Source organism: Salvelinus namaycush, unplaced genomic scaffold, assembly GCF_016432855.1.
Source record: "Salvelinus namaycush isolate Seneca unplaced genomic scaffold, SaNama_1.0 Scaffold2624, whole genome shotgun sequence".
In the NCBI taxonomy this organism is placed as follows: domain Eukaryota; kingdom Metazoa; phylum Chordata; class Actinopteri; order Salmoniformes; family Salmonidae; genus Salvelinus; species Salvelinus namaycush.
Genome location: NW_024059480.1, coordinates 6,771 through 34,378, shown reverse-complemented (window position 1 = coordinate 34,378; position 27,608 = coordinate 6,771). Strand labels below are relative to the sequence as shown.

At 46.4% G+C, this 27,608-nt stretch overlaps 1 protein-coding gene across 1 annotated transcript; it reads right to left on the bottom strand.

The window, feature by feature from the left end:
- Positions 1-444: 444 nt before the first annotated feature.
- LOC120039297 (anoctamin-2-like) lies at positions 445-26,331 on the bottom strand (the record flags this gene model as incomplete). The annotated part of the gene is made up of 9 exons (XM_038984745.1): positions 26,233-26,331; positions 20,103-20,269; positions 19,953-20,007; positions 16,714-16,765; positions 2,497-2,552; positions 2,361-2,408; positions 2,203-2,267; positions 1,957-2,091; positions 445-605 (listed from the first exon to the last, which is right to left on the bottom strand). Coding segments are annotated over exons 1-9 (838 nt in total), but the record flags the coding sequence as incomplete, so codon positions are not given.
- Between the last annotated feature and the right edge of the window lie 1,277 nt (positions 26,332-27,608).

Genomic DNA, 27,608 nt, shown 5'->3' with positions numbered 1-27,608 from the left:
TGGTAGCGCCTCCATGCTCTGGACACTACGCTGACAGACACAGCAAACCTTCTTGCCACAGCTCGCATTGATGTGCCATCCTGGATGAGCTGCACTACCTGAGCCACTTGTGTGGGTTGTAGACTCCGTCTCATGCTACCACTAGAGTGAAAGCACCGCCAGCATTCAAAAGTGACCAAAACATCAGCCAGGAAGCATAGGAACTGAGAAGTGGTCTGTGGTCACCACCTGCAGAACCACTCCTTTATTGGGGGTGTCTTGCTTATTGCCTATAATTTCCACCTTTTGTCTATTCCATTTGCACAACAGCATGTGAAATTTATTGTCAATCAGTGTTGCTTCCTAAGTGGACAGTTTGATTTCACAGAAGTGTGATTGACTTGGAGTTACATTGTGTTGTTTAAGTGTTCCCTTAATTTTTTTGAGCAGTGTATATATAGATACCCCAGAGGGACATGAAGATGGCGAAGAGGGTGGTAGCTCCGTTGTCAAACAGGTAAGAGGCTCGAGTCAATGAACAGACTGAACTCAGCTTCCAGTAGTCACACACCGCATCACACAGTGGACACATCGTGAAGTTCAGACTGTCATTACACATCTCCTGGCTGAAACACACAAGAATAAACCATAAACAACGCCTGAAGTAATGATTGATTATGGTAACTGACGTATTGATCGTGGTAACTGACGTATTGATCGTGGTAACTGACGTAATGATCGTGGTAACTGACGTATTGATCGTGGTAACTGACGTAATGATCGTGGTAACTGATGTAATGATCGTGGTAACTGACGTAATGATCGTGGTAACTGACGTAATGATCGTGGTAACTGACGTACTGATCGTGGTAACTGACGTAATGATCGTGGTAACTGACGTAATGATCGTGGTAACTGACGTAATGATCGTGGTAACTGACGTAATGATCGTGGTAACTGACGTAATGGTCGTGGTAACTGACGTAATGATCGTGGTAACTGACGTAATGATCGTGGTAACTGACGTAATGATCGTGGTAACTGACGTATTGATCGTGGTAACTGACGTAATGATCGTGGTAACTGACGTATTGATCGTGGTAACTGACGTATTGATCGTGGTAACTGACGTAATGATCGTGGTAACTGACGTATTGATCGTGGTAACTGACGTAATGATCGTGGTAACTGACGTATTGATCGTGGTAACTGACGTATTGATCGTGGTAACTGACGTAATGATCGTGGTAACTGACGTATTGATCGTGGTAACTGACGTAATGATCGTGGTAACTGACGTATTGATCGTGGTAACTGACGTAATGATCGTGGTAACTGACGTAATGATCGTGGTAACTGACGTAATGATCGTGGTAACTGACGTAATGATCGTGGTAACTGACGTAATGATCGTGGTAACTGACGTAATGATCGTGGTAACTGACGTAATGATCGTGGTAACTGACGTATTGATCGTGGTAACTGACGTAATGATCGTGGTAACTGACGTAATGATCGTGGTAACTGACGTAATGATCGTGGTAACTGACGTAATGGTCGTGGTAACTGACGTAATGATCGTGGTAACTGACGTAATGATCGTGGTAACTGACGTAATGATCGTGGTAACTGACGTAATGATCGTGGTAACTGACGTAATGATCGTGGTAACTGACGTAATGATCGTGGTAACTGACGTAATGATCGTGGTAACTGACGTATTGCTCGTGGTAACTGACGTAATGATCGTGGTAACTGACGTAATGATCGTGGTAACTGACGTAATGATCATGGTAACTGACGTAATGATTATGGTAACTGACGTAATGCTTGATCATGCTAACTGAAGTTATTGGAAAATTGTTATGAAGAGTAACTAAGGGCAGGATTCAACAATCAGTCCAATAAAGAGAGACATATTGATGTACAGAAAGCACGGGAGAGAGAATGAGGACTGTGTGTGGTGTGTATGTGTACCTGGGCACATTAGTGTTGACAGTGAGGACACCATAGAGGAACACGATAAGGCCCAGTAGAGAGGGCGGGACCAACATCCGGGTGTAAACTCCCATCCAGGCAAAGTACAGACCAATCGCCTCCCCAAAATACTTCCTGTTAGAGGTCAGAGTCAATATAGTACTTCTTATTACAGGTCAAACAGGCAGACAGATACACTTTAGGTTATACCTGAGTAGGTCCAGACAGACATACTTTAGGTTATACCTGATTAGGTCCAATGGCTGGTATTTGAACATCACTCCATAGTTGGCCCACTCCTCATATAGGAGCTGAAACACACACACACAGCGTTAACTAGATGTTGCTTCTCTGGAATCATAAGACATGCTAAAGGACACCGCTGACCAATCACATGAGCTCACCTGTCTGTCGTTCCTCTGATCCCGCCCTCCTTTCCTGGTGAATGACCCCTGAGGACAGAAACGTGTTACCTCTAACCCCATGACCTTAACTTCTGAACGTTTCACCATGTTATCATGGGGATGGAATCATACTCACATCGTGTGGAGGAAAGGCAGAGTTATAGACACCAGTGGCTAATAACGATGAGATACCTGTTAGAGAGAGAGACAGAGTTATAGACACCAGTGGCTAATAACGATGAGATACCTGTTAGAGAGAGAGACAGAGTTATAGACACCAGTGGCTAATAACGATGAGATACCTGTTAGAGAGAGAGACAGAGTTATAGACACCAGTGGCTAATAACGATGAGATACCTGTTAGAGAGAGAGACAGAGTTATAGACACCAGTGGCTAATAACGATGAGATACCTGTTAGAGAGAGAGACAGAGTTATAGACACCAGTGGCTAATAACGATGAGATACCTGATAGAGAGAGAGACAGAGTTATAGACACCAGTGGCTAATAACGATGAGATACCTGATAGAGAGAGAGACAGAGTTATAGATACCAGTGGCTAATAACGATGAGATACCTGATAGAGAGAGAGACAGAGTTATAGACACCAGTGGCTAATAACGATGAGATACCTGATAGAGACAGAGTTATAGACACCAGTGGCTAATAACGATGAGATACCTGATAGAGAGAGAGACAGAGTTATAGATACCAGTGGCTAATAACGATGAGATACCTGATAGAGAGACAGAGTTATAGACACCAGTGGCTAATAACGATGAGATACCTGATAGAGAGAGAGACAGAGTTATAGATACCAGTGGCTAATAACGATGAGATACCTGATAGAGAGACAGAGTTATAGACACCAGTGGCTAATAACGATGAGATACCTGATAGAGACAGAGTTATAGACACCAGTGGCTAATAACGATGAGATACCTGATAGAGACAGAGTTATAGACACCAGTGGCTAATAACGATGAGATACCTGATAGAGAGAGAGACAGAGTTATAGACACCAGTGGCTAATAACGATGAGATACCTGATAGAGAGAGAGACAGAGTTATAGACACCAGTGGCTAATAACGATGAGATACCTGATAGAGAGAGAGACAGAGTTATAGACACCAGTGGCTAATAACGATGAGATACCTGATAGAGAGAGAGACAGAGTTATAGACACCAGTGGCTAATAACGATGAGATACCTGATAGAGAGAGAGACAGAGTTATAGACACCAGTGGCTAATAACGATGAGATACCTGATAGAGACAGAGTTATAGACACCAGTGGCTAATAACGATGAGATACCTGTTAGAGAGAGAGACAGAGTTATAGACACCAGTGGCTAATAACGATGAGATACCTGATAGAGAGAGAGACAGAGTTATAGATACCAGTGGCTAATAACGATGAGATACCTGATAGAGACAGAGTTAAAGACACAAGTAGCTAATAACGATCAGATACCTGATAGATGGAAGATGGCGCCGGAGAAGGCAGAGTTAAAGACACAAGTAGCTAATAACGATCAGATACCTGATAGATGGAAGATGGCGCCGGAGAAGGCAGAGTTAAAGACACAAGTAGCTAATAACGATCAGATACCTGATAGATGGAAGATGGCGCCGGAGAAGGCAGAGTTAAAGACACAAGTAGCTAATAACGATCAGATACCTGATAGATGGAAGATGGCGCCGGAGAAGGCAGAGTTAAAGACACAAGTAGCTAATAACGATCAGATACCTGATAGATGGAAGATGGCGCCGGAGAAGGCAGAGTTAAAGACACAAGTAGCTAATAACGATCAGATACCTGATAGATGGAAGATGGCGCCGGAGAAGGCAGAGTTAAAGACACAAGTAGCTAATAACGATCAGATACCTGATAGATGGAAGATGGCGCCGGAGAAGGCAGAGTTAAAGACACAAGTAGCTAATAACGATCAGATACCTGATAGATGGAAGATGGCGCCGGAGAAGGCAGAGTTAAAGACACAAGTAGCTAATAACGATCAGATACCTGATAGATGGAAGATGGCGCCGGAGAAGGCAGACGTTCCCCCAGCCGAATGTGTTTTTTGTTTGTTTATTTGTTTTGTTCGTAATGTTGCTGCTACCGTCTCTTATGACCAAAAATAACTTCTAGACATCAGGACTGCGATTTCTCACCACGGACTGGCAGAATAGATTTTTTCCCTTTCACGACTCTGACGAGCCGACACGAAGGATATACTGCTTCCTCAGGAACAGGCCCGGATCCCCGTGATCCATGTGAAGTAGAGGCAGAGGAAGAGGTGCCGAAGAGCGGGCTGCCTTCTGAGAATTCGTAGGTGTCACGTTCTGACCATAGTTCTTTTGTATTTTCTTTGTAATGTTGCTGCTACCGTCTCTTATGACCAAAAATAACTTCTAGACATCAGGACTGCGATTTCTCACCACGGACTGGCAGAATAGATTTTTTCCCTTTCACGACTCTGACGAGCCGACACGAAGGATATACTGCTTCCTCAGGAACAGGCCCGGATCCCCGTGATCCATGTGAAGTAGAGGCAGAGGAAGAGGTGCCGAAGAGCGGGCTGCCTTCTGAGAATTCGTAGGTGTCACGTTCTGACCATAGTTCTTTTGTATTTTCTTTGTTTTAGTGTGGTCAGGGCGTGAGTTGGGTGGGTATTATCTATGTTTTCTGTTTCTATGTGGGGTTTCTCGTTTGGCCTGATATGGTTCTCAATCAGAGGCAGGTGTTAGTCATTGTCTCTGATTGGGAACCATATTTAGGTAGCCTGTGTTCTATTGTGTTTTGTGGGTGGTTGTTTTCAGTCTTTGTGTGTCTGCACCAGATAGAACTGTAGTGAAGTGTTCAGTTTTTTGGTTTATTATTAAATTAAGATGAACACTAACCACGCTGCGCTGTGGTCCTCTCTTTCTCCCGACAACAACCGTTACAGTAGGAGATTGAATAAACCCCCACTTCCCTCCATTCTGCAAACGTCCTTGGAGAATAAAATCGACGAGTTAAGCGGAAGATTAAACTATTAACTGGACATTAAAAACTAACATCTTATGCTTCACAGAGTCGTGGCTGAACTACGACAATATCAACATACAGCTGGCTGGTTATACGATGTACCGGCAGGATAGAACAGCGGCGTCAGGTAAGACAAGCGGACTATGTACTTTTGTAAAGAACTGCTGGTGCACGATATCTAATGAAGTCTCGAGCTATTGCTCGCCAGAGGGAGAGTATCTCATGAAAATCTGTCAACCACATTACCTACCAAGATAGTTTTCCTCTGTATTATTCGTAGCTGTTTACATACCACCACAGTCAGAGGCTGGCACTAAGACAGCATTGAATGAGATGTATGCGGCCATAAGCAAACAAGAAAACACTCACCAAGGCAACGCTCCTAGTAGCCGGAGACTTTAATGCAGAGAAACTTAAATTCGTTTTACCAAATTTCTATCAGCATGTTAAATGTGCAACCAGAGGAAAAATAACTCTGGACCACCTATACTCCACACACAGAGACATACAAATCATCCTCCATTTGGCAAATCTGACCATAATTTTATCCTCCTGATTCCTACTTACAAGCAAAAATTGAAGGAGTCACCACATCAGTCATTGGCTTCATCAATAAGTGCATTGATGACATCGTCCCCACAGTGACTGTACGTATATAGTCCAACCAGAAGCAATGGATTACAGGTAGCATCCACACTGAGCTAAAGGCTAGAGCTGCCGCTTTCAAGGAGCGGGACTCTAACCCTGAAGCTTATAAGAAAAACTGATATGCCCTCCAACGAACCCTTCAAACAGGCAAAGCATTATTACAGGACAAAGATCGAATCTTACTACACCGGCTCTAATGCTCGTCGGAAGTGGCAGGGCTTGCAAACCATTACAGACTACAAAGGGAAGCACAGCCGAGAGCTGCCCAGTGACACAAGCCTACCAGACGAGCTAAACTACATCTATGCTCGCTTCGAGGCAAATAACACTGAAACATTCATGAGAGCACCAGCTGTTCCGGGCGACTGTGTGATCACGCTCACCTCAGACGATTTGATTAAACAGGTCAACATTCACAAGGCCGCAGGGCCAGACGGATTACCAGGACGTGTACTGCAAGCATGCGCTGACCAACTGGCAAATGTCTTCACTGACATTTCAACCTCTCCCTGATTGAGTCTGTAATACCAACATGTTTCAAGTAGACCACCATAGTGCCTGTGCCCAAGAACACTAAGGTAACCTGCCTAAATGATTACCGACCCGTAACTCTCACGTCTGTATCCATGAAGTGCTTTGAAAGACTGGTCATGGCTCACATAAACACCATTATCTCAGAAACCCTAGACCGCCTCCAATTTGCATACCGCCCCAACAGATCCACAGATGATGCAATCTCTATTGCACTCTACACTGCCCTTTCCCACCTGGACAAAAGGAACACCTATGTGAGATTGCTATTCATTGACTACAGCTCAGCATTCAACACCATAGTGCCCTCGAAGCTCATCAATAAGCTAAGGACCCTGGGACTAAACACCTCCCTCTGTAACTGGATCCTGGACTTCCTGACGGGCTGCCCCCAGGTGGTAAAGGTAGGTAACAACACATCCACCACACTGATCCTTAACACAGGGGCCCCTAAGGGGTGCGTGCTCAGTCCCCTCCTGTACTCACTGTTCCCACATGACTGCACGGTCAGGCACGACTCCAACACCATCATTAAATTTGGCCGTGTGGTGTCAGGACAACAACCTCTCCCTTAACATGATCTAGACAAAGGAGATGATTGTGGACTACAGGAAAAAGCAGTTCAAGCACTTCCCCATTCTCATCGACGGGGCTGCAGCGGAGCAGTTTGAGAGCTTCAATTTCCTTGGTGTCCACATCACCAACAAACTAACATGGTCCAAGCACATCAAGACAGTTGTGAAGAGGGCACCACAAAACCTTTTCCTCCTCAGGAGACTGAAAAGATTTGGCATGTGTCCTCAGATCCTCAAAAAGGTTCTACAGCTGCACCATTGAGAACACCCTGGCTGGTTGCATCACTGCCTGGAATGTCAACTGCTTGGCCTCCGACCGCAGGGCACTACAGTTGGTAGTGTGAACGGCCCAGTACATCACTGGGGTCAAACTTCCTGCCATCCAGGACCTCTATACCAGGCGGTGTCAGAGGAAGGCTCTAAAAATTGTCAAAGACTCCAGCCACCCTAGTCATAGACTGTTCTCTCTGCTACCGCATGGCAAGCGGTACCGGAGCGCCAAGTCTAGGTTCAAGAGGCTTCTAAACAGCTTCTACCCCCGAGCCATAAGACTCCTGAACATCTAATCAAATGGCTACCCAGAGTATTTGCATTGCCCCCCTTCTACGCTGCTGCTTCTCTGTTATTATCTATGCATAGTCACTTTAATAACTCTACCGACATGTACATATTACGTCAATTACCTCGACACCGGTGCCCCCGCACATTGACTCTGTACCGTAACACCCTGTATATAGCCTCGCTATTGTTATTTTTCTGCTGCTCTTTAATTATTTGTTATTCTTACCTCTTACTTTTTTTGTTGGTATTTTCTTAAAACTGCATTGTTGGTTAAGAGCTTGTAATTAAGCACTTCACTGTAAGGTTGTAATACCTGTTGTATTCGGAGCATGTGACAAATAAAATTTGATTTGATTTGAATGTACAAACAAATAAACAAACAAACCAACAAAAACAAAGGCAAAGTCTTCTCAGGCTTTGTTGATTTCAAAAAAGCTTTTGACTCAATTTGGCACGAGGGTCTGCTTTACAAATTGATGGAAAGTGGTGTTGAGGGAAAATCATTCATCATTATAAAATCCATGTACACAATCAACAAGTGTGTGTACATCAACGCCACGTGAAACTTCCACAATGCCGTGAACGATCTGAGAGACAAGGCAAGAAGGGTCTTCTACGCCATCAAAAGGAACATAAAATTCAACATGACAATTAGGATCTGGATAAAAACACTTGAATCAGTTATAGAACCCATTGCCTTTATGGTTGTGAGGTCTGGGGTCCTTATAGAAACCATTGCCCTTTATGGTTGTGAGGTCTGGGGTCCTTATAGAACCCATTGCCCTTTATGGTTGTGAGGTCTGGGGTCCTTATAGAACCCATTGCCCTTTATGGTTGTGAGGTCTGGGGTCCTTATAGAACCCATTGCCTTTATGGTTGTGAGGTCTGGGGTCCTTATAGAACCCATTGCCCTTTATGGTTGTGAGGTCTGGGGTCCTTATAGAACCCATTGCCCTTTATGGTTGTGAGGTCTGGGGTCCTTATAGAACCCATTGCCCTTTATGGTTGTGAGGTCTGGGGTCCTTATAGAACCCATTGCCCTTTATGGTTGTGAGGTCTGGGGTCCTTATAGAACCCATTGCCCTTTATGGTTGTGAGGTCTGGGGTCCTTATAGAACCCATTGCCCTTTATGGTTGTGAGGTCTGGGGTCCTTATAGAACCCATTGCCCTTTATGGTTGTGAGGTCTGGGGTCCTTATAGAACCCATTGCCCTTTATGGTTGTGAGGTCTGGGGTCCTTATAGAACCCATTGCCCTTTATGGTTGTGAGGTCTGGGGTCCTTATAGAACCCATTGCCTTTATGGTTGTGAGGTCTGGGGTCCTTATAGAGCCCATTGCCTTTATGGTTGTGAGGTCTGGGGTCCTTATAGAACCCATTGCCCTTTATGGTTGTGAGGTCTGGGGTCCTTATAGAACCCATTGCCCTTTATGGTTGTGAGGTCTGGGGTCCTTATAGAACCCATTGCCCTTTATGGTTGTGAGGTCTGGGGTCCTTATAGAACCCATTGCCTTTATGGTTGTGATGTCTGGGGTCCTTATAGAAACCATTGCCCTTTATGGTTGTGAGGTCTGGGGTCCTTATAGAACCCATTGCCCTTTATGGTTGTGAGGTCTGGGGTCCTTATAGAACCCATTGCCCTTTATGGTTGTGAGGTCTGGGGTCCTTATAGAACCCATTGCCCTTTATGGTTGTGAGGTCTGGGGTCCTTATAGAGCCCATTGCCCTTTATGGTTGTGAGGTCTGGGGTCCTTATAGAACCCATTGCCCTTTATGGTTGTGAGGTCTGGGGTCCTTATAGAACCCATTGCCTTTATGGTTGTGAGGTCTGGGGTCCTTATAGAACCCATTGCCCTTTATGGTTGTGAGGTCTGGGGTCCTTATAGAACCCATTGCCTTTATGGTTGTGAGGTCTGGGGTCCTTATAGAACCCATTGCCCTTTATGGTTGTGGGGTCTGGGGTCCTTATAGAACCCATTGCCCTTTATGGTTGTGAGGTCTGGGGTCCTTATAGAACCCATTGCCCTTTATGGTTGTGGGGTCTGGGGTCCTTATAGAACCCATTGCCTTTATGGTTGTGAGGTCTGGGGTCCGCTCACCAACCAAGAATTCACAAAATGGGAAAAACACTGCACCGCATGCAGAATTCTGCAAAAATATCTGTGCACAACGTTAAACACCAAATAATGCATGCAGAGCAGAATTAGGCCGATACCCGCTAATTATCAACATCCAGAAAAGAGCCGTTACATTTTACAACCACCTAAAAGGAAGCAATTCCCAAACCTTCCATAACAAAGCCATCACCTACAGAGAGATGAACCTGGAGAAGAGTCCCCTCAGCAAGCAGCAACAATTAGACCCAACCAAATCATGAGAAAACAAAAAGATAATTACTTGACACATTGGAAATAATTAACAAAAAAACACAGCAACCTAGAATGCTATTAGGCCCTAATCAGACAGTAAACAGTAGCAGAATACCTGACCACTGTGACTGACCCTAATCAGACAGTAAACAGTAGCAGAATACCTGACCAATCTGACTGGCCCTAATCAGACAGTAAACAGTGGCAGAATACCTGACCAATCTGACTGACCCTAATCAGACAGTAAACAGTGGCAGAATACCTGACCAATCTGACTGACCCTAATCAGACAGTAAACAGTGGCAGAATACCTGACCAATCTGACTGGCCCTAATCAGACAGTAAACAGTAGCAGAATACCTGACCAATCTGACTGACCCTAATCAGACAGTAAACAGTAGCAGAATACCTGACCAATCTGACTGACCCTAATCAGACAGTAAACAGTGGCAGAATACCTGACCAATCTGACTGACCCTAATCAGACAGTAAACAGTGGCAGAATACCTGACCAATCTGACTGACCCTAATCAGACAGTACACAGTGGCAGAATACCTGACCAATCTGACTGACCCTAATCAGACAGTAAACAGTGGCAGAATACCTGACCAATCTGACTGACCCTAATCAGACAGTACACAGTGGCAGAATACCTGACCAATCTGACTGACCCTAATCAGACAGTAAACAGTGGCAGAATACCTGACCAATCTGACTGACCCTAAACAGACAGTAAACAGTAGCAGAATACCTGACCAATCTGACTGACCCTAATCAGACAGTAAACAGTGGCAGAATACCTGACCAATCTGACTGACCCTAATCAGACAGTAAACAGTGGCAGAATACCTGACCAATCTGACTGACCCTAATCAGACAGTAAACAGTAGCAGAATACCTGACCAATCTGACTGACCCTAATCAGACAGTAAACAGTAGCAGAATACCTGACCAATCTGACTGACCCTAATCAGACAGTACACAGTGGCAGAATACCTGACCAATCTGACTGACCCTAATCAGAGAGTAAACAGTAGCAGAATACCTGACCAATCTGACTGACCCTAATCAGACAGTACACAGTGGCAGAATACCTGATCAATCTGACTGACCCTAATCAAAGAGTAAACAGTGGCAGAATACCTGATCAATCTGACTGACCCTAATCAGACAGTAAACAGTGGCAGAATACCTGACCAATCTGACTGACCCTAATCAGACAGTAAACAGTGGCAGAATACCTGACCAATCTGACTGACCCAAACTTAAGGAAAGCTTTGTCTATGTACAGACTCAGTGAGCATAGCCTTGCTATTGAGAAAGGCCGCCGTAGGCAGACATGGCTCTCAAGAGAAGACAGGCTATGTGCTCACCGCCCACAAAATGAGGTGGAAACTGAGCTGCACTTCCTAACCTCCTACCCAATGTATGACCATATTAGAGACACATATTTCCCTCAGATTACACAGATCCACAAAAAAATTCAAAAACAAACCCGATTTTGATACACTCCCATATCTATTGGGTGAAATACCAGTGTGCCATCACAGCAAGATTTGTGACCTGTTGCCGCAAGAAAAGGGCAACCAGTGAAGAACAAACATCATTGTAAATACAACCCATATTTATGCTTATTTATTTTCTCTTTGTACTTTAACCATTTGTACATCATTACAACACTGTATATATACACATAATATGACATTTGTAATGTCTTTATTCTTTTGGAACTTCTATGAGTGTAATGTTTACTGTTCATTTTTATTGTTTATTTCACTTTTGTATATTATCTACCTCACTTGCTTTGGCAATGTTAACATATGTTTCCCATGCCAATAAAGCCCCTTGAATTGAAATACAGAGAGAGAGAGCCAATAAAGCATATTGAATTGAGAGAGCGATACAGTGAGAGAGAGAGATACAGCGAGAGAGAGAGAGCGAGAGAGAGATACAGCGAGAGAGATATACAGCGAGAGAGATATACAGCGAGAGAGAGAGCGATACAGCGAGAGAGAGAGTGAGAGAGAGATACAGCGAGAGAGAGATACAGTGAGAGAGAGCGATACAGCGAGAGAGAGAGTAAGAGAGAGATACAGCGAGGGAGAGATACAGTGAGAGAGAGAGCGATACAGCGAGAGAGAGAGAGAGAGAGAGAGAGATACAGCAAGAGAGCGAGAGAGAGAGAGATACAGCGAGAGAGAGAGCGAGAGAGAGATACAGCGAGAGAGAGAGAGATACAACGAGAGAGAGAGCGAGAGAGAGATACAGCGAGAGAGAGAGCGAGAGAGAGATACAGCGAGAGAGAGAGCGAGAGAGAGATACAGCGAGAGAGAGATACAGCGAGAGAGAGAGCGAGAGAGAGATACAGCGAGAGAGAGATACAGCGAGAGATACAGTGAGAGAGAGAGAGAGAGAGATACAGCGAGAGAGAGATACAGAGAGAGAGAGATACAGCGAGAGAGAGAGAGAGAGAGATACAGCGAGAGAGAGAGAGAGAGAGATACAGCGAGAGAGAGAGAGAGAGATACAGCGAGAGAGAGAGAGAGAGATACAGCGAGAGAGAGATACAGCGAGAGAGAGATACAGCGAGAGAGAGATACAGCGAGAGAGAGATACAGCGAGAGAGAGATACAGCGAGAGAGAGATACAGCGAGAGAGAGATACAGCGAGAGAGAGAGAGAGATACAGCGAGAGAGAGATACAGCGAGAGAGAGATACAGCGAGAGAGAGATACAGCGAGAGAGAGAGAGAGAGATACAGCAAGAGAGAGATACAGTGAGATGGAGATACAGCAAGAGAGAGAGATACAGCAAGAGAGAGAGATACAGCGAGAGAGAGAGATACAGCGAGAGAGAGATACAGCGAGAGAGAGAGAGAGAGAGAGAGAGAGATACAGCGAGAGAGAGAGATACAGCGAGAGAGAGAGAGAGATAAAGAGAGAGAGAGAGATACAGCGAGAGAGAGATACAGCGAGAGAGAGATACAGCGAGAGAGAGATACAGCGAGAGAGAGATACAGCGAGAGAGAGATACAGCGAGAGAGAGAGAGAGAGAGAGAGATACAGCGAGAGAGAGAGAGAGAGAGATACAGCGAGCGAGAGAGAGAGAGAGATACAGCGAGCGAGAGAGAGAGAGAGATACAGCGAGAGAGAGAGAGAGAGAGATACTGTAGCGAGAGAGAGAGAGAGAGAGATACAGCGAGAGAGAGAGAGAGAGAGAGAGATACAGCGAGAGAGAGAGAGAGATACAGCGAGAGAGAGAGATACAGCGAGAGAGAGAGGGAGAGATACAGCAAGAGAAAGATACAGCGAGAGAGAGAGATACAGCAAGGGAGAGATACAGCGAGAGAGAGAGATACAGCAAGAGAGAGAGAGAGAGAGATACAGCGAGAGAGAGAGAGAGAGAGATACAGCGAGAGAGAGAGAGAGAGAGAGATACAGCGAGAGAGAGAGAGAGAGAGAGATACAGCGAGAGAGAGAGAGAGATACAGCGAGAGAGAGAGATACAGCGAGAGAGAGAGAGAGATACAGCGAGAGAGAGAGGGAGAGATACAGCAAGAGAAAGATACAGCGAGAGAGAGAGATACAGCAAGGGAGAGATACAGCGAGAGAGAGATAGTGAGAGAGAGATACAGCAAGAGAGAGAGATACAGCAAGGGAGAGATACAGCAAGGGAGAGATACAGCGAGAGTGAGATACAGCAAGAGAGAGATACAGCGAGAGAGAGAGAGAGAGATACAGCGAGAGAGAGATACAGCGAGAGAGAGAGAGATACAGCGAGAGAGAGAGAGAGAGATACAGCAAGAGAGAGAGAGATACAGCAAGAGAGAGAGAGATACAGCGAGAGAGAGATACAGCAAGAGAGAGAGAGATACAGCGAGAGAGAGAGGGAGAGATACAGCAAGAGAAAGATACAGCGAGAGAGAGAGATACAGCAAGGGAGAGATACAGCGAGAGAGAGAGATACAGCAAGAGAGAGAGAGATACAGCGAGAGAGAGATACAGCAAGAGAGAGATACAGCGAGAGAGAGATACAGCAAGAGAGAGAGATACAGCAAGAGAGAGAGATACAGCAAGGGAGAGAGATACAGCAAGGGAGAAAGAGAGAGATACAGCGAGAGAGAGAGAGAAAGAGATACAGCGAGAGATACAGCGAGAGAGAGATACAGCGAGAGAGAGAGATACAGCAAGGGAGAGATACAGCGAGAGAGAGAGATACAGCAAGAGAGAGAGAGATACAGCTAGAGAGAGAGATACAGCGAGAGAGAGAGAGATACAGCGAGAGAGAGAGAGATACAGCGAGAGAGAGAGAGATACAGCGAGAGAGAGAGAGATACAGCGAGAGAGAGAGAGATACAGCGAGAGAGAGAGAGATACAGCGAGAGAGAGAGAGATACAGCGAGAGAGAGAGAGATACAGCGAGAGAGCGAGATATAGCGAGAGAGAGAGATAGAGAGAGAGATACAGCAAGAGAGAGATACAGTGAGAGAGAGATACAGCAAGAGAGAGAGATACAGCAAGGGAGAGATACAGCGAGAGTGAGATACAGCAAGAGAGAGATACAGCGAGAGAGAGAGAGAGAGATACAGCGAGAGAGAGATACAGCGAGAGAGAGAGAGATACAGCGAGAGAGAGAGAGAGAGATACAGCAAGAGAGAGAGAGATACAGCAAGAGAGAGAGAGATACAGCAAGAGAGAGAGAGATACAGCGAGAGAGAGATACAGCAAGAGAGAGAGAGATACAGCGAGAGAGAGATACAGCAAGAGAGAGAGAGATACAGCGAGAGAGAGAGAGATACAGCGAGAGAGAGATACAGCAAGAGAGAGAGATACAGCGAGAGAGAGATACAGCAAGAGAGAGAGATACAGCAAGGGAGAGATACAGCGAGAGAAAGAGAGAGATACAGCGAGAGAGAGAGAGAGAGAAAGAGATACAGCGAGAGATACAGCGAGAGAGAGATACAGCAAGGGAGAGATACAGCAAGAGAGAGAGAGATACAGCTAGAGAGAGAGAGATACAGCGAGAGAGAGAGAGATACAGCGAGAGAGAGAGAGATACAGCGAGAGAGAGAGAGATACAGCGAGAGAGAGAGAGATACAGCGAGAGAGAGAGATACAGCGAGAGAGAGAGATACAGCAAGAGAGAGAGATACAGCAAGAGAGAGAGATACAGCAAGGGAGAGAGATACAGCAAGGGAGAGATACAGCGAGAGAAAGAGAGAGATACAGCGAGAGAGAGAGAGAAAGAGATACAGCGAGAGATACAGCGAGAGAGAGATACAGCAAGGGAGAGATACAGCAAGAGAGAGAGAGATACAGCTAGAGAGAGAGAGATACAGCGAGAGAGAGAGAGATACAGCGAGAGAGAGAGAGATACAGCGAGAGAGAGAGAGATACATCGAGAGAGAGAGAGAGAGAGAGCGAGAGATATACAGAGAGAGCGAGAGATATACAGAGAGAGCGAGAGAGATACATCGAGAGAGAGATACAGCGAGAGAGAGAGAGATACAGCGAGAGAGAGAGAGATACAGCGAGAGAGAGATACAGCAAGAGAGAGATACAGCAAGAGAGAGAGAGCGAGAGAGATACAGAGAGAGAGAGATACAGAGAGAGAGAGAGATACAGCGAGAGAGAGAGAGAGAGATACAACGAGAGAGAGATACAGTGAGAGAGAGAGAGAGATACAGCGAGAGAGAGAGAGAGATACAGCAAGAGAGAGAGAGAGATACAGCAAGAGAGAGAGAGAGATACAGCAAGAGAGAGATACAGTGAGAGAGAGATACAGCAAGAGAGAGATACAGCAAGGGAGAGATACAGCAAGGGAGAGATACAGCGAGAGTGAGATACAGCAAGAGAGAGATACAGCGAGAGAGAGAGAGAGAGATACAGCGAGAGAGAGATACAGTGAGAGAGAGAGAGAGATACAGCGAGAGAGAGAGAGAGATACAGCAAGAGAGAGAGAGAGATACAGCAAGAGAGAGATACAGTGAGAGAGAGATACAGCGAGAGAGAGATACAGCAAGAGAGAGATACAGCAAGAGAGAGATACAGCAAGAGAGAGATACAGCAAGAGAGAGAGAGAGAGATACAGCGAGAGAGAGATACAGCGAGAGAGAGAGAGATACAGCGAGAGAGAGATACAGCAAGAGAGAGAGATCGAGAGATATACAGAGAGAGCGAGAGATATACAGAGAGAGCGAGAGAGATACATCGAGAGAGAGATACAGCGAGAGAGAGAGAGATACAGCGAGAGAGAGATATACAGCGAGAGAGAGATACAGCAAGAGAGAGATCCAGCAAGAGAGAGAGATACAGCAAGAGAGAGAGAGAGCGAGAGAGATACAGAGAGAGAGAGAGATACAGAGAGAGAGAGAGATACAGAGAGAGAGAGAGATACAGAGAGAGAGAGAGATACAGAGAGAGAGAGAGATACAGAGAGAGAGAGAGATACAGAGAGAGAGAGAGAGAGAGAGAGAGAGATACAGAGAGAGAGAGAGATACAGAGAGAGAGAGAGATACAGAGAGAGAGAGAGATACAGAGAGAGAGAGAGATACGGAGAGAGAGAGATACGGAGAGAGAGAGAGATACAGAGAGAGAGAAATACAGCGAGGGGGAGATACAAAGAAAGAGAGTGCTCACCAGTGGCTTGGCAAGTCTGTGTACAGGCGGTGCGTGTCAATATCTCCTTGACCTAGACACACGGACACACAAACACAAACACAGGAAATGAAGGTGGTGACTCCTTTACTGAAGCTGTTATGACACGTTTCCATGCACTGTGATAATTCCATATTAAACTGATTATGGCAGGAGGCAGATTATGCAATAGTTAAAATTGAAGTAAGCAAACGCCAGTTAAAACACCTGGTTTTCTGAGCAATCTTTCAAAATATTAGGACATGTAAACAGCTTATCGGCATTCCAGCTGTGTATATTTTATTTATAAATGTTTTTGCTAGTATCACTGCTCTTTATTAAGCGTTACGCATCTGCCACAAGGCCTTGACATGATCTTTCCCAATAGGCCGAAAAACCTATTTCAAGTCTGCAAGGTCCTTGTGCACACTTTCAGTAAACAGCGAACATCTCGACAGATGATCAAGCACCTCTTTAACCACAACAGCCACTTCATTGGTTGCAAAGTTCAGTTTGTGAACTGGTTCCAAGTCCTGAACAGCCCCCCTCATTTATCCTCATCCTCTTTGATACATAAAATACTTAGAGGCATTGAAATAAACTGCAAGATATAGTGGTTTGGCGCCTTCTCCCTCCTGTAGTAAGAGAACGCAGTGCATGTGACCCGCGCGTGCATGTGACCCGCGCGTGCATGTGACCCGCGCGTGCATGTGACCCGCGCGTGCATGTGATCGTGTGCTAGCATCAACCGTGGGAGCTTCCCTCTTTTGCGTGAGTTAAATGAAATCGGAACAACTGAATGTTTTATAAGTAGTTTTCAAATGCAAACTATATATGCTTCCCAGAAATAACATGGTCGCTGTGGTAGAACTTTTATTTTGATTGTCGTTTTTTTTTGTGTCAACAAGTTGATTTCAGATGTGTCCATGTAAACAGGAATATTAGGGAAAATGTTAATCTAGCAAGCATCTAAATATTTCATTTGAACTATTAAATTAATCTGACTATCCACAATAATCACATGATTAACCATTACCCTAGCCACAATAATCACATGATTAACCATTACCCTAGCCACAATAATCACATGATTAACCATTACCCTATCCACAATAATCACATGATTAACCATTACCTTATCCACAATAATCACATGATCAACCCTATTAACCCTAATTGTTGCAACCCCTATTACTAGTCTGTTCAACCTCTCTTTTGTATCGTCCGCGATCCCTAAAGATTGGAAAGCTGCTGCAGTCATCCCCTTCTTCAAAGGGGGAGACACTCTAGACCCAAACTGTTACAGATCTATATCCATCCTACCCTGCCTTTCTAAGGTCTTCGAAAGCCAAGTTAAAGATCACCGACCATTTCAAATCCCACCACACCTTCTCCGCTATGCAATCTTGTTTCCGAGCTGGTCATGGCTGCACCTCAGTCACGCTCAAGGTCCTAAACGATATCATAACCACCATCGACAAAAGACAATACTGTGCAGCCGTATTCATCGACCTGGCCAAGGCCTTCGACTCTGTCAATCACTGTATTCCTATCAGCAGACTCAATAGCCTTGGTTTCTCAAATGACTGCCTCGCCTGTTTCACCAACTACTTATCAGACAGAGTTCAGTGTGTCAAATCGGAGAGCCTCTTGTCCGGACCTCTGGCAGTCTCTGGGGGTGCCACAGGGCTTAATTCTCGGGTTGACTCTTTTCTCTGTATACATCAATGATATCGCTCTTCCTGCTGGTGATTCTCTGATCCACCTCTACACATACGACACCATTCTGTATACATCTGGCCCTTCTTTGGACACTGTTAACTAACCTCCAGACGAGCTTCAATGCCATACAACTCTCATTCCGTGGCCTCAAAATGCTTTTAAATGAAAGTAAAACTAAATGCATGCTCTTCAACCGATCGCTACCCGCACCTGCCCGCATGCCAGCATCACCACTCTGGAAGGCTCTGACTAAGAATAAATGGACAATTACAAATACCTAGGTGTCTGGCTAGACTGTAAACTCTCCTTCCAGACTCATATTAAGCATTTCCAATCAAAAATGTAATCTAGAATAGGCTTCCTATTTCGCAACAAAGCATCCTTCACTCACGCCGCCAAACATACCCTCGTAAAACTGACCATCCTACCGATCCCTCACTTTGGCGATGTAATTTACAAAACAGCCTCCAACACTCTACTCAGGAAACTGGACGTAGTCTATCACATTGCCATCCGTTTTGTCACCAAAGCCACATATACTACCCACCACTGTGACCTGTATGCTCTCATTGGCTGGCCCTCGCTTCATATTCGTCGCCAAACCCACTGGCTCCAGGTCATCTACAAGTCTTTGCTAGGTAAAGCCCCGTCTTATCTCAGCTCACTGGTCACCATAGCAACACCCACCCGTAGCACACGCTCCAGCAGGTATATTTCACTGGTCACCCCCAAAGCCAACTCCTCCTTTGGCCGCCTTTCCATCCAGTTCTCTGCTGCCAATGACTGGAACGAATTGCAAAGAAATCACTGAAGCTGGAGACTCATATCTCCCTCACTAACTTTAAGCACCAGCTGTCAGAGCAGCTTTCAGATCATTGCATCTGTACATAGCCCATCTGTAAATAGCCCATCCAACTACCTCATCCCCATATTGTTATTTATTTTATACATTCTTTTTGCCTCTTTGCACCCCAGTATCTCTACTTGCACATTCATCTTCTGCACATCTATCACTCCAGTGTTTATTTTCTAAATTGTAATTATTTCGCTACTCTGGCCTATTTATTGCCTTTACCTCCCTAATCTTATTTCATTTGCACACACTGTGTATAGACTTTTCTATTGTGTTATTGACTGTACGTTTGTTTATTCTATGTGTAACTCTGTGTTGTTGTCTGTGTCACACCACTTTGCTTTATCTTGGCCAGGTAGAAGTTGTAAATGAGAACTTGTTCTCATCAAGTTTACCTGGTTAAATATTTATTTTTAATTTTTTTAATTCTCATGATTAACCCTAACCAAAATAATCCCGATTAACCATGTTAATCCTCACCTTATCCACATTACTCACATGATTAACCCTAACCCTATCCAAAATAATCACATGATCAACCCTACTAATCCTAATCCTACCCACAATAATCACGATTAACCCTATTTGTAACCACAATAGTCAAATTATTGTGTGCATGGAACCATACTCAGTAAGAAAGTGTTATTGAGAAGTGTGTGTGACTCACTATTCTGCTGCGTACGGCGTAGTCAAATAGAATGTCCTGTGACTTGATTTCAAACCTGCAGAGGATGACAGACATGGTTAGAAAGCATGAGTGAACATGTGTGTAAGCGTTTGTATGTATGCATGTGTGTTTGTATGGGTGTGTACTCACAGGTGTAGCTTGTCTCTGGAGAAGGGGTGTGAGAGGGTCTTTGTTCGGTTCTGGTGGGACTGTGTGTTTAGTGTTTCTGGTACATCAGGTCGGAAGGGTTTGATCAGGGTTTGATACAACAATGCTATTTTCCCCGCGATGCCCTGAGGCTGCCGCAACTCATAACTCTGTCCAATCAGAGAAAAACAAAACTCATAACTCTGTCCAATCAGAGAACACAACACTCATAACTCTGTCCAATCAGAGAACACAACACTCATAACTCTGTCCAATCAGAGAACACAACACTCATAACTCTGTCCAATCAGAGAACACAATAGGGTTGGGCGGTATTCAGATGTTCATTACAAGGTATAACAAGAGGCACATATTTTTTGGGGGGGAAATCACAAAACATTTTAGGCAACAGCGTTCTTGATCCAGGAAGTAAGGAAGAAGCTTGATCTCGCCATCTAGCAAGTTAGCAAAACAAATGCATAGCTGGAACCCTGAGCTAGATATCATTTACTTGACACAGATAGTTAACTTATAGTTATAAGCAGTGGGGTAGCACACACCTCCTGCTTACGGTAGTCGGTATTTCTAAATACCCCGGTATACGGTATATCGCCCAAGCCTAGAACACAACAACCATAATCCTGTCCAATCAGAGAACACAACACTCATAACTCTGTCCAATCAAAGAACACATGTAACACGGTCACATCAGCTCAATCACAAGATTACTCAAAAAGCTATCAGGTGTGCATGTGTGTTGCTGTGGTAACAGGCATACCTTTTTGACTGGCACTTTGATCTTCTGTAGCTCCGCCTCTCTGCTCAGCGTCGCCCAGGGAACATGCAGCCGGATAAACCCTATACCCTGGGACCTAGACTACACGCGCGCGCACACACACACACACACACACACACACACACACACACACACACACACACACACACACACACACACACACACACACACACACACACACACACACACACACACACACACACACACACACACACACACACACACACACACACACACACACACACACACACACAAACCAGGGATCTTCAATGATGCATTTAGGTTGCGTGAGAAATAGGTTGAATTTCAACACTCTCAGTAACGACGATCAAGACGATTACAGAGGATGAACTGCAAGTCATCCAAACCTTTAAATCTTTAAAACACAACACGTCTTAAAGGGATGTTGAACGGCGTGAATAGCAAAGTAGAGAAAATATTAGACTACAGCCAAGGTAAATGGACAAATCCCTCTGTAGACCCTGACTTTGACGGGCCGCCCCCAGGTGGTGAAGGTAGGACACAACATCTCCACCTCGCTGATCCTCAACACGGGAGCCCCAAAAGGTGCGTGCTCAGCCCCCTCCTGTACTCACTGTTCACCAATGATTGCGTGGCCATGCACGCCTCCAACTCAATCATCATCAAGTTTGCAGATAACGCAACAGTAGTAGGCTTGATCACAACAATGACGAGACAGCCTATAGGGAGGAGGTGAGGGCACTCGGAGTGTGGTGTCAACAAAACAAAGGAGATGATCGTGGACTTCAGGAAACAGCAGAGGGAGTACCCTCCTAACCACATCGATTGGACAGCAGTGGAGAAGGTGGAAAGTTTTAAGATCCTTGGCGTACACACCAACGATAGACTGAAATGGTCCACCCACACAGACACTGTGGTGAAGAAGTCGCAGCAGCGCCTCTTCAACCTCCGGAGGCTGAAGAAATTTTGCGTGTCACCTAAAACCCTCAAACTTTTACAGATGCACAATTGAGAGCATCCGGTCAGGCTGTATCACCGCCTGGTATGGAAACTGCACTGCCCTCAACCTCAGGGCTCTCCAGAGGGTGGTGTGGTCTGCACAACGCATCACCAGGGGCAAACTACCTGCCCTCCAGGACACCTACACCACCCGATGTCACAGGAAGGCCAAAAAGATCAAGGACAACAACCACCCGAGCCACTGCCTGTTCACCCCGCTATCATGCAGAAGGCGAGGTCAGTACAGGTGCATCACTGCCTGTTCACCCCGCTATCATCCAGAAGGCGAGGTCAGTACAGGTGCATCACTGCCTGTTCACCCCGCTGTCATCCAGAAGGCGAGGTCAGTACAGGTGCATCACTGCCTGTTCACCCCGCTATCATCCAGAAGGCGAGGTCAGTACAGGTGCATCACTGCCTGTTCACCCCGCTACCATCCAGAAGGCGAGGTCAGTACAGGTGCATCACTGCCTGTTCACCCCGCTATCATCCAGAAGGCGAGGTCAGTACAGGTGCATCACTGCCTGTTCACCCCGCTACCATCCAGAAGGCGAGGTCAGTACAGGTGCATCACTGCCTGTTCACCCTGCTACCATCCAGAAGGCGAGGTCAGTACAGGTGCATCACTGCCTGTTCACCCCGCTACCATCCAGAAGGCGAGGTCAGTACAGGTGCATCACTGCCTGTTCACCCTGCTACCATCCAGAAGGCGAGGTCAGTACAGGTGCCTCACTGCCTGTTCACCCTGCTACCATCCAGAAGGCGAGGTCAGTACAGGTGCCTCACTGCCTGTTCACCCTGCTACCATCCAGAAGGCGAGGTCAGTACAGGTGCCTCACTGCCTGTTCACCCTGCTACCATCCAGAAGGCGAGGTCAGTACAGGTGCCTCACTGCCTGTTCACCCTGCTACCATCCAGAAGGCGAGGTCAGTACAGGTGCATCACTGCCTGTTCACCCTGCTACCATCCAGAAGGCGAGGTCAGTACAGGTGCATCACTGCCTGTTCACCCTGCTACCATCCAGAAGGCGAGGTCAGTACAGGTGCCTCAAAGCTGAAACCGAGAGACTTAAAAATATCTCGTCGGCTAGTCTTCTATCTCAAGGCCATCAGACTGTTAAACAGCCATCGCTAACACAGACAGGCGGCTGCCTACACACAGACTTGAAATCATTGGCCACTCTAACAAATGGACCACTAGTCACTTTATCAATGCCACTTTAATAATGATGTCTACATATCTTGCACTATTCATCCCAGATGTATATACTGTATTATACCATCTATTGCATCTTGACTATGTCGCTAACACATTACTCATCCACATTAGATATGTATACATTCTTATTCCATCCCTTTACTTAGATGTGTGTATTAGGTAGTGGTAGTGGAATTGTTAGATTGCTTGTTAGACATTAATGCACTGTCAGAACTAGAAGCACAAGCATTTTGCTACACTCGCAATAACATCTGCTAGAAGGGTGTACATGACCAATAAAATATGATATATTTGATACAACCTAGCTGACTAGCAGCTGACGCTGACTAGCAGCTGACACAACCTAGCTGACGCTGACTAGCAGCTGACACAACCTAGCTGACTAGTAGCTGACGCTGACTAGCAGCTGACACAACCTAGCTGACTAGTAGCTGACACAACCTAGCTGACTAGTAGCTGACGCTGACTAGCAGCTGACACAACCTAGCTGACTAGTAGCTGACGCTGACTAGCTGAAAAGTAACTGACGGAAACAACCTGACGAGTAGATGACGCAACCTAGATGACTGGTAGTGTAAATACAATCTAGCTGACACAACCCAGCTGACGCAACCTACCTGATGAGCAGCTGATGCAACCTACCTGACGAGTAGCTGAAACAACCTAGATGACACAACCTAGCTGACGCTGACTAGTAGCTGACACAACCCAGCAGACAAGGAGCTGACACAACCCAGCTAACGAGTAGCTGATGCAACCTAATTGACGAGTAGCTGAAACAACCTAGATGACACAACCTGAATGACACTGACTAGTAGCTGACACAACCTCGCCGACAAGTAGATGAAGAGTAGCTGACGCAACCTCGCTGATGCTGACGAGTAGCTGACGCAACCTAGCTGACACAACCTAGCTGACTAGTAGCAGAGAAACTAGCTGACGCATCCTAGCTTACGAGTAGCTTACGCAACCTAGCTGACGAGTAGCTGACAACCCAGCTGACGAGTAGCTGACGCGACCTAGCTGACAAGCAGCTGACAACCCAGCTGACGAGTAGCTGACACAACCCAGCTGACAAGCAGCTGACACAACCCAGCTGACAAGCAGCTGACACAACGCAGCTGACAAAACTTAAATGACAAGTATCTAAAACATCCTCGCTGACGACCTAGCTGACGAGTAGCTGACACAACCTACCTGACAAGTTGCTGACAACCTAGCTGACGCTGACTAGTAGCTGACAAACTAGTCGACACAACCTAGCTAACGAGTAGCCGACACATCCTAGCTGACGAGTAGCCGACACAACCTAGCTGACGAGTAGCCGACAACCTAGCTGACGAGTAGCCGACAACCTAGCTGACGAGTAGCCGACAACCTAGCTGACGAGTAGCCGACAACCTAGCTGACGAGTAGCAGACACAACCTAGCTGACGAGTAGCAGACACAACCTAGCTGACGAGTAGCAGATACAACCTAGCTGACGAGTAGCCGACACAACCAAGCTGACGAGTAGCAGACACAACCTAGCTGACGAGTAGCCGACACATCCTAGCTGACGAGTAGCAGATACAACCTAGCTGACGAGTAGCCGACACAACCTAGCTGACGAGTAGCAGATACAACCTAGCTGACGAGTAGCCGACACAACCTAGCTGACGAGAAGCCGACACAACCTAGCTGACGAGTAGCAGACACAACCTAGCTGACGAGTAGCCGACACAACCTAGCTGACGAGTAGCAGACACAACCTAGCTGACGAGTAGCAGACACAACCTAGCTGACGAGTAGCCGACACAACCTAGCTGACGAGTAGCAGACACAACCTAGCTGACGAGTAGCCGACACAACCTAGCTGACGAGTAGCCGACACAACCTAGCTGACGAGTAGCCGACACAACCTAGCTGACGAGTAGCCGACACAACCCACCTGACGAGTAGCTGACAATTAGCTGACACAACCTAGATGACAACCTAGCTGACACTAACTAGCTTACTAGTAGCTGACGGTGACTAGTAGCTGACACAAACTCGCTGACTAGTAGCTGACGAGTAGCTGACTCAACCTAGCTGACGAGTTGCTGAAACAACCTAGCTGACGCAATCTAGCAGACACAACCTAGCTGACGAGTAGCTGACGCAACCTAGCTGATGAGTATCTGACGCAAACTCGCTGACAAGCAAATGATGCAACCTAGCTGACGCAACCTTGATGACTAGTGTATACACAATCTAGCTGACAACAAAGCTGACTAGCATCTGACAATGTAGCTGATGAGTAGCTGACACACACTAGCTAACGAGTATTTGATGCTGAGTAACAGCTGGCAACCTAGCTGACTAGCAGCTGACGCAACCTAGCTGACAAGTAGCTGGCGCAACCTAGCTGACAAGTAGCTGGCGCAACCCAGCTGACAAGTAGCTGGCGCAACCTAGCTGAAGCAACCTAGCTGACGAAACCTAGCTGACGAGTAGCTGACGCAACCTAGCTGACGCAACCTAGCTGATGAGTAGCTGATGCAACCTAGCTGACAACCTACGTGACGAGTAGCTGACAACCTAGCTGACAAGCAGCTGAAACAACCTAGATGACACAACCTAGCTGACGAGTAGCTGACGCGACCTAGCTGACGAGTAGCTGACGCGACCTAGCTGACGAGTAGCTGACGTGACCTAGATGACGCAACCTTGCTGATGCGACCTAGATGACGCAACCTAGCTGACGAGTAGTTGATGCAACCTAGCTGACGAGTAGCTGACGCAACCTAGCTGACGAGTAGCTGACGCAACCTAGCTGACGAGTAGCTGACGCAACCTAGCTGACGGGTAGCTGACGCAACCTAGCTGACGAGTAGCTGACGCAACCTAGCTGACGAGTAGCTGATGCAACCTAGCTGACGAGTAGCTGACGCAACCTAGCTGACGAGTAGCTGACGCAACCTAGCTGACGGGTAGCTGACGCAACCTAGCTGACGGGTAGCTGACGCAACCTAGCTGACAAGTAGCTGACGCAACCTAGCTGACAAGTAGCTGACGCAACCTAGCTGATGCAACCTAGATGATTAGTAGCTGATGCAACCTAGCTGATACAACCTAGATGACTAGTAATGTAAATACAATCTAGCTGACACAACCTACCAGACAAGCAGCTGACACAACCCAGCTGACGTGTAGCTGACACGACTCAGCTGACGTGTAGCTGAAACGACCCAGCTGACGAGTAGCTGACGCATCCATGCTGACGTGTAGCTGATGCAACCTAGCTGACACAACTTAGCTGACGAGTAGCTAAATACAATCTAGCTGACACGACCTAGCTGACGAGTAGCTGACACGACTCAGCTGACGTGTAGCTGACACGACCCAGCTGACGAGTAGCTGACGCATCCTAGCTGACGTGTAGCTGATGCAACCTAGCTGACACAACTTAGCTGACGAGTAGCTAAATACAATCTAGCTGACGTGACCTAGCTGACGCGACCTAGCTGACGTGTAGCTGACGCAACCTAGCTGACGAGTAGCTGACGCAACCTAGCTGACGAGTAGCTGACGAAACCTAGCTGACGAGTAGCTGACGCAATCTAGCTGACGAATAGCTGTCAACCTAGCTGACGCAACCTAGCTGACACAACCTAGCTGACGAGTAGCTGGCGCAATCTAGCTGATGAATAGCTGACAACCTAGCTGACGCAACCTAGCTGACGAGTAGCTGACACGCAACCTAGCTGACGATTAGCTGACACGCAACCTAGCTGACGAGTAGCTGACACACAACCTAGCTGACGATTAGCTGACGCACAACCTAGCTGACGAGCAGCTGACGCAACCTAGCTGACGATTAGCTGACGCAATCTAGCTGACGATTAGCTGACGAGTAGCTGACGCAACCTAGCTGACAATTAGCTGACACACAACCTAGCTGACGAGTAGCTGACGAGTAGCTGACGCAACCTAGCTGACAATTAGCTGACACACAACCTTGCTGACGAGTAGCTGACACACATCCTAGCTGACGATTAGCTGACACACAACCTAGCTGACGAGTAGCTGACACACATCCTAGCTGACGATTAGCTGACACACAACCTAGCTGACGAGCAGCTGACACAACCTAGCTGACGAGTAGCTGACACACAACCTAGCTGACGATTAGCTGACACAATCTAGCTGACGAATAGCTGACGAGTAGCTGACGCAACCTAGCTGACGATTAGCTGACACACAACCTAGCTGACGATTAGCTGACACACATCCTAGCTGACGATTAGCTGACACACAACCTAGCTGACGATTAGCTGACGCAACCTAGCTGACGAGTAGCTGACGCAACCTAGCTGACGAGCAGCTGACGCAACCTAGCTGACGAGCAGCTGACGCAACCTAGCTGACGAGCAGCTGACGCAACCTAGCTGACGAGTAGCTGACACACATCCTAGCTGACGATTAGCTGACACACATCCTAGCTGACGATTAGCTGACACACAACCTAGCTGACGATTAGCTGACGCAACCTA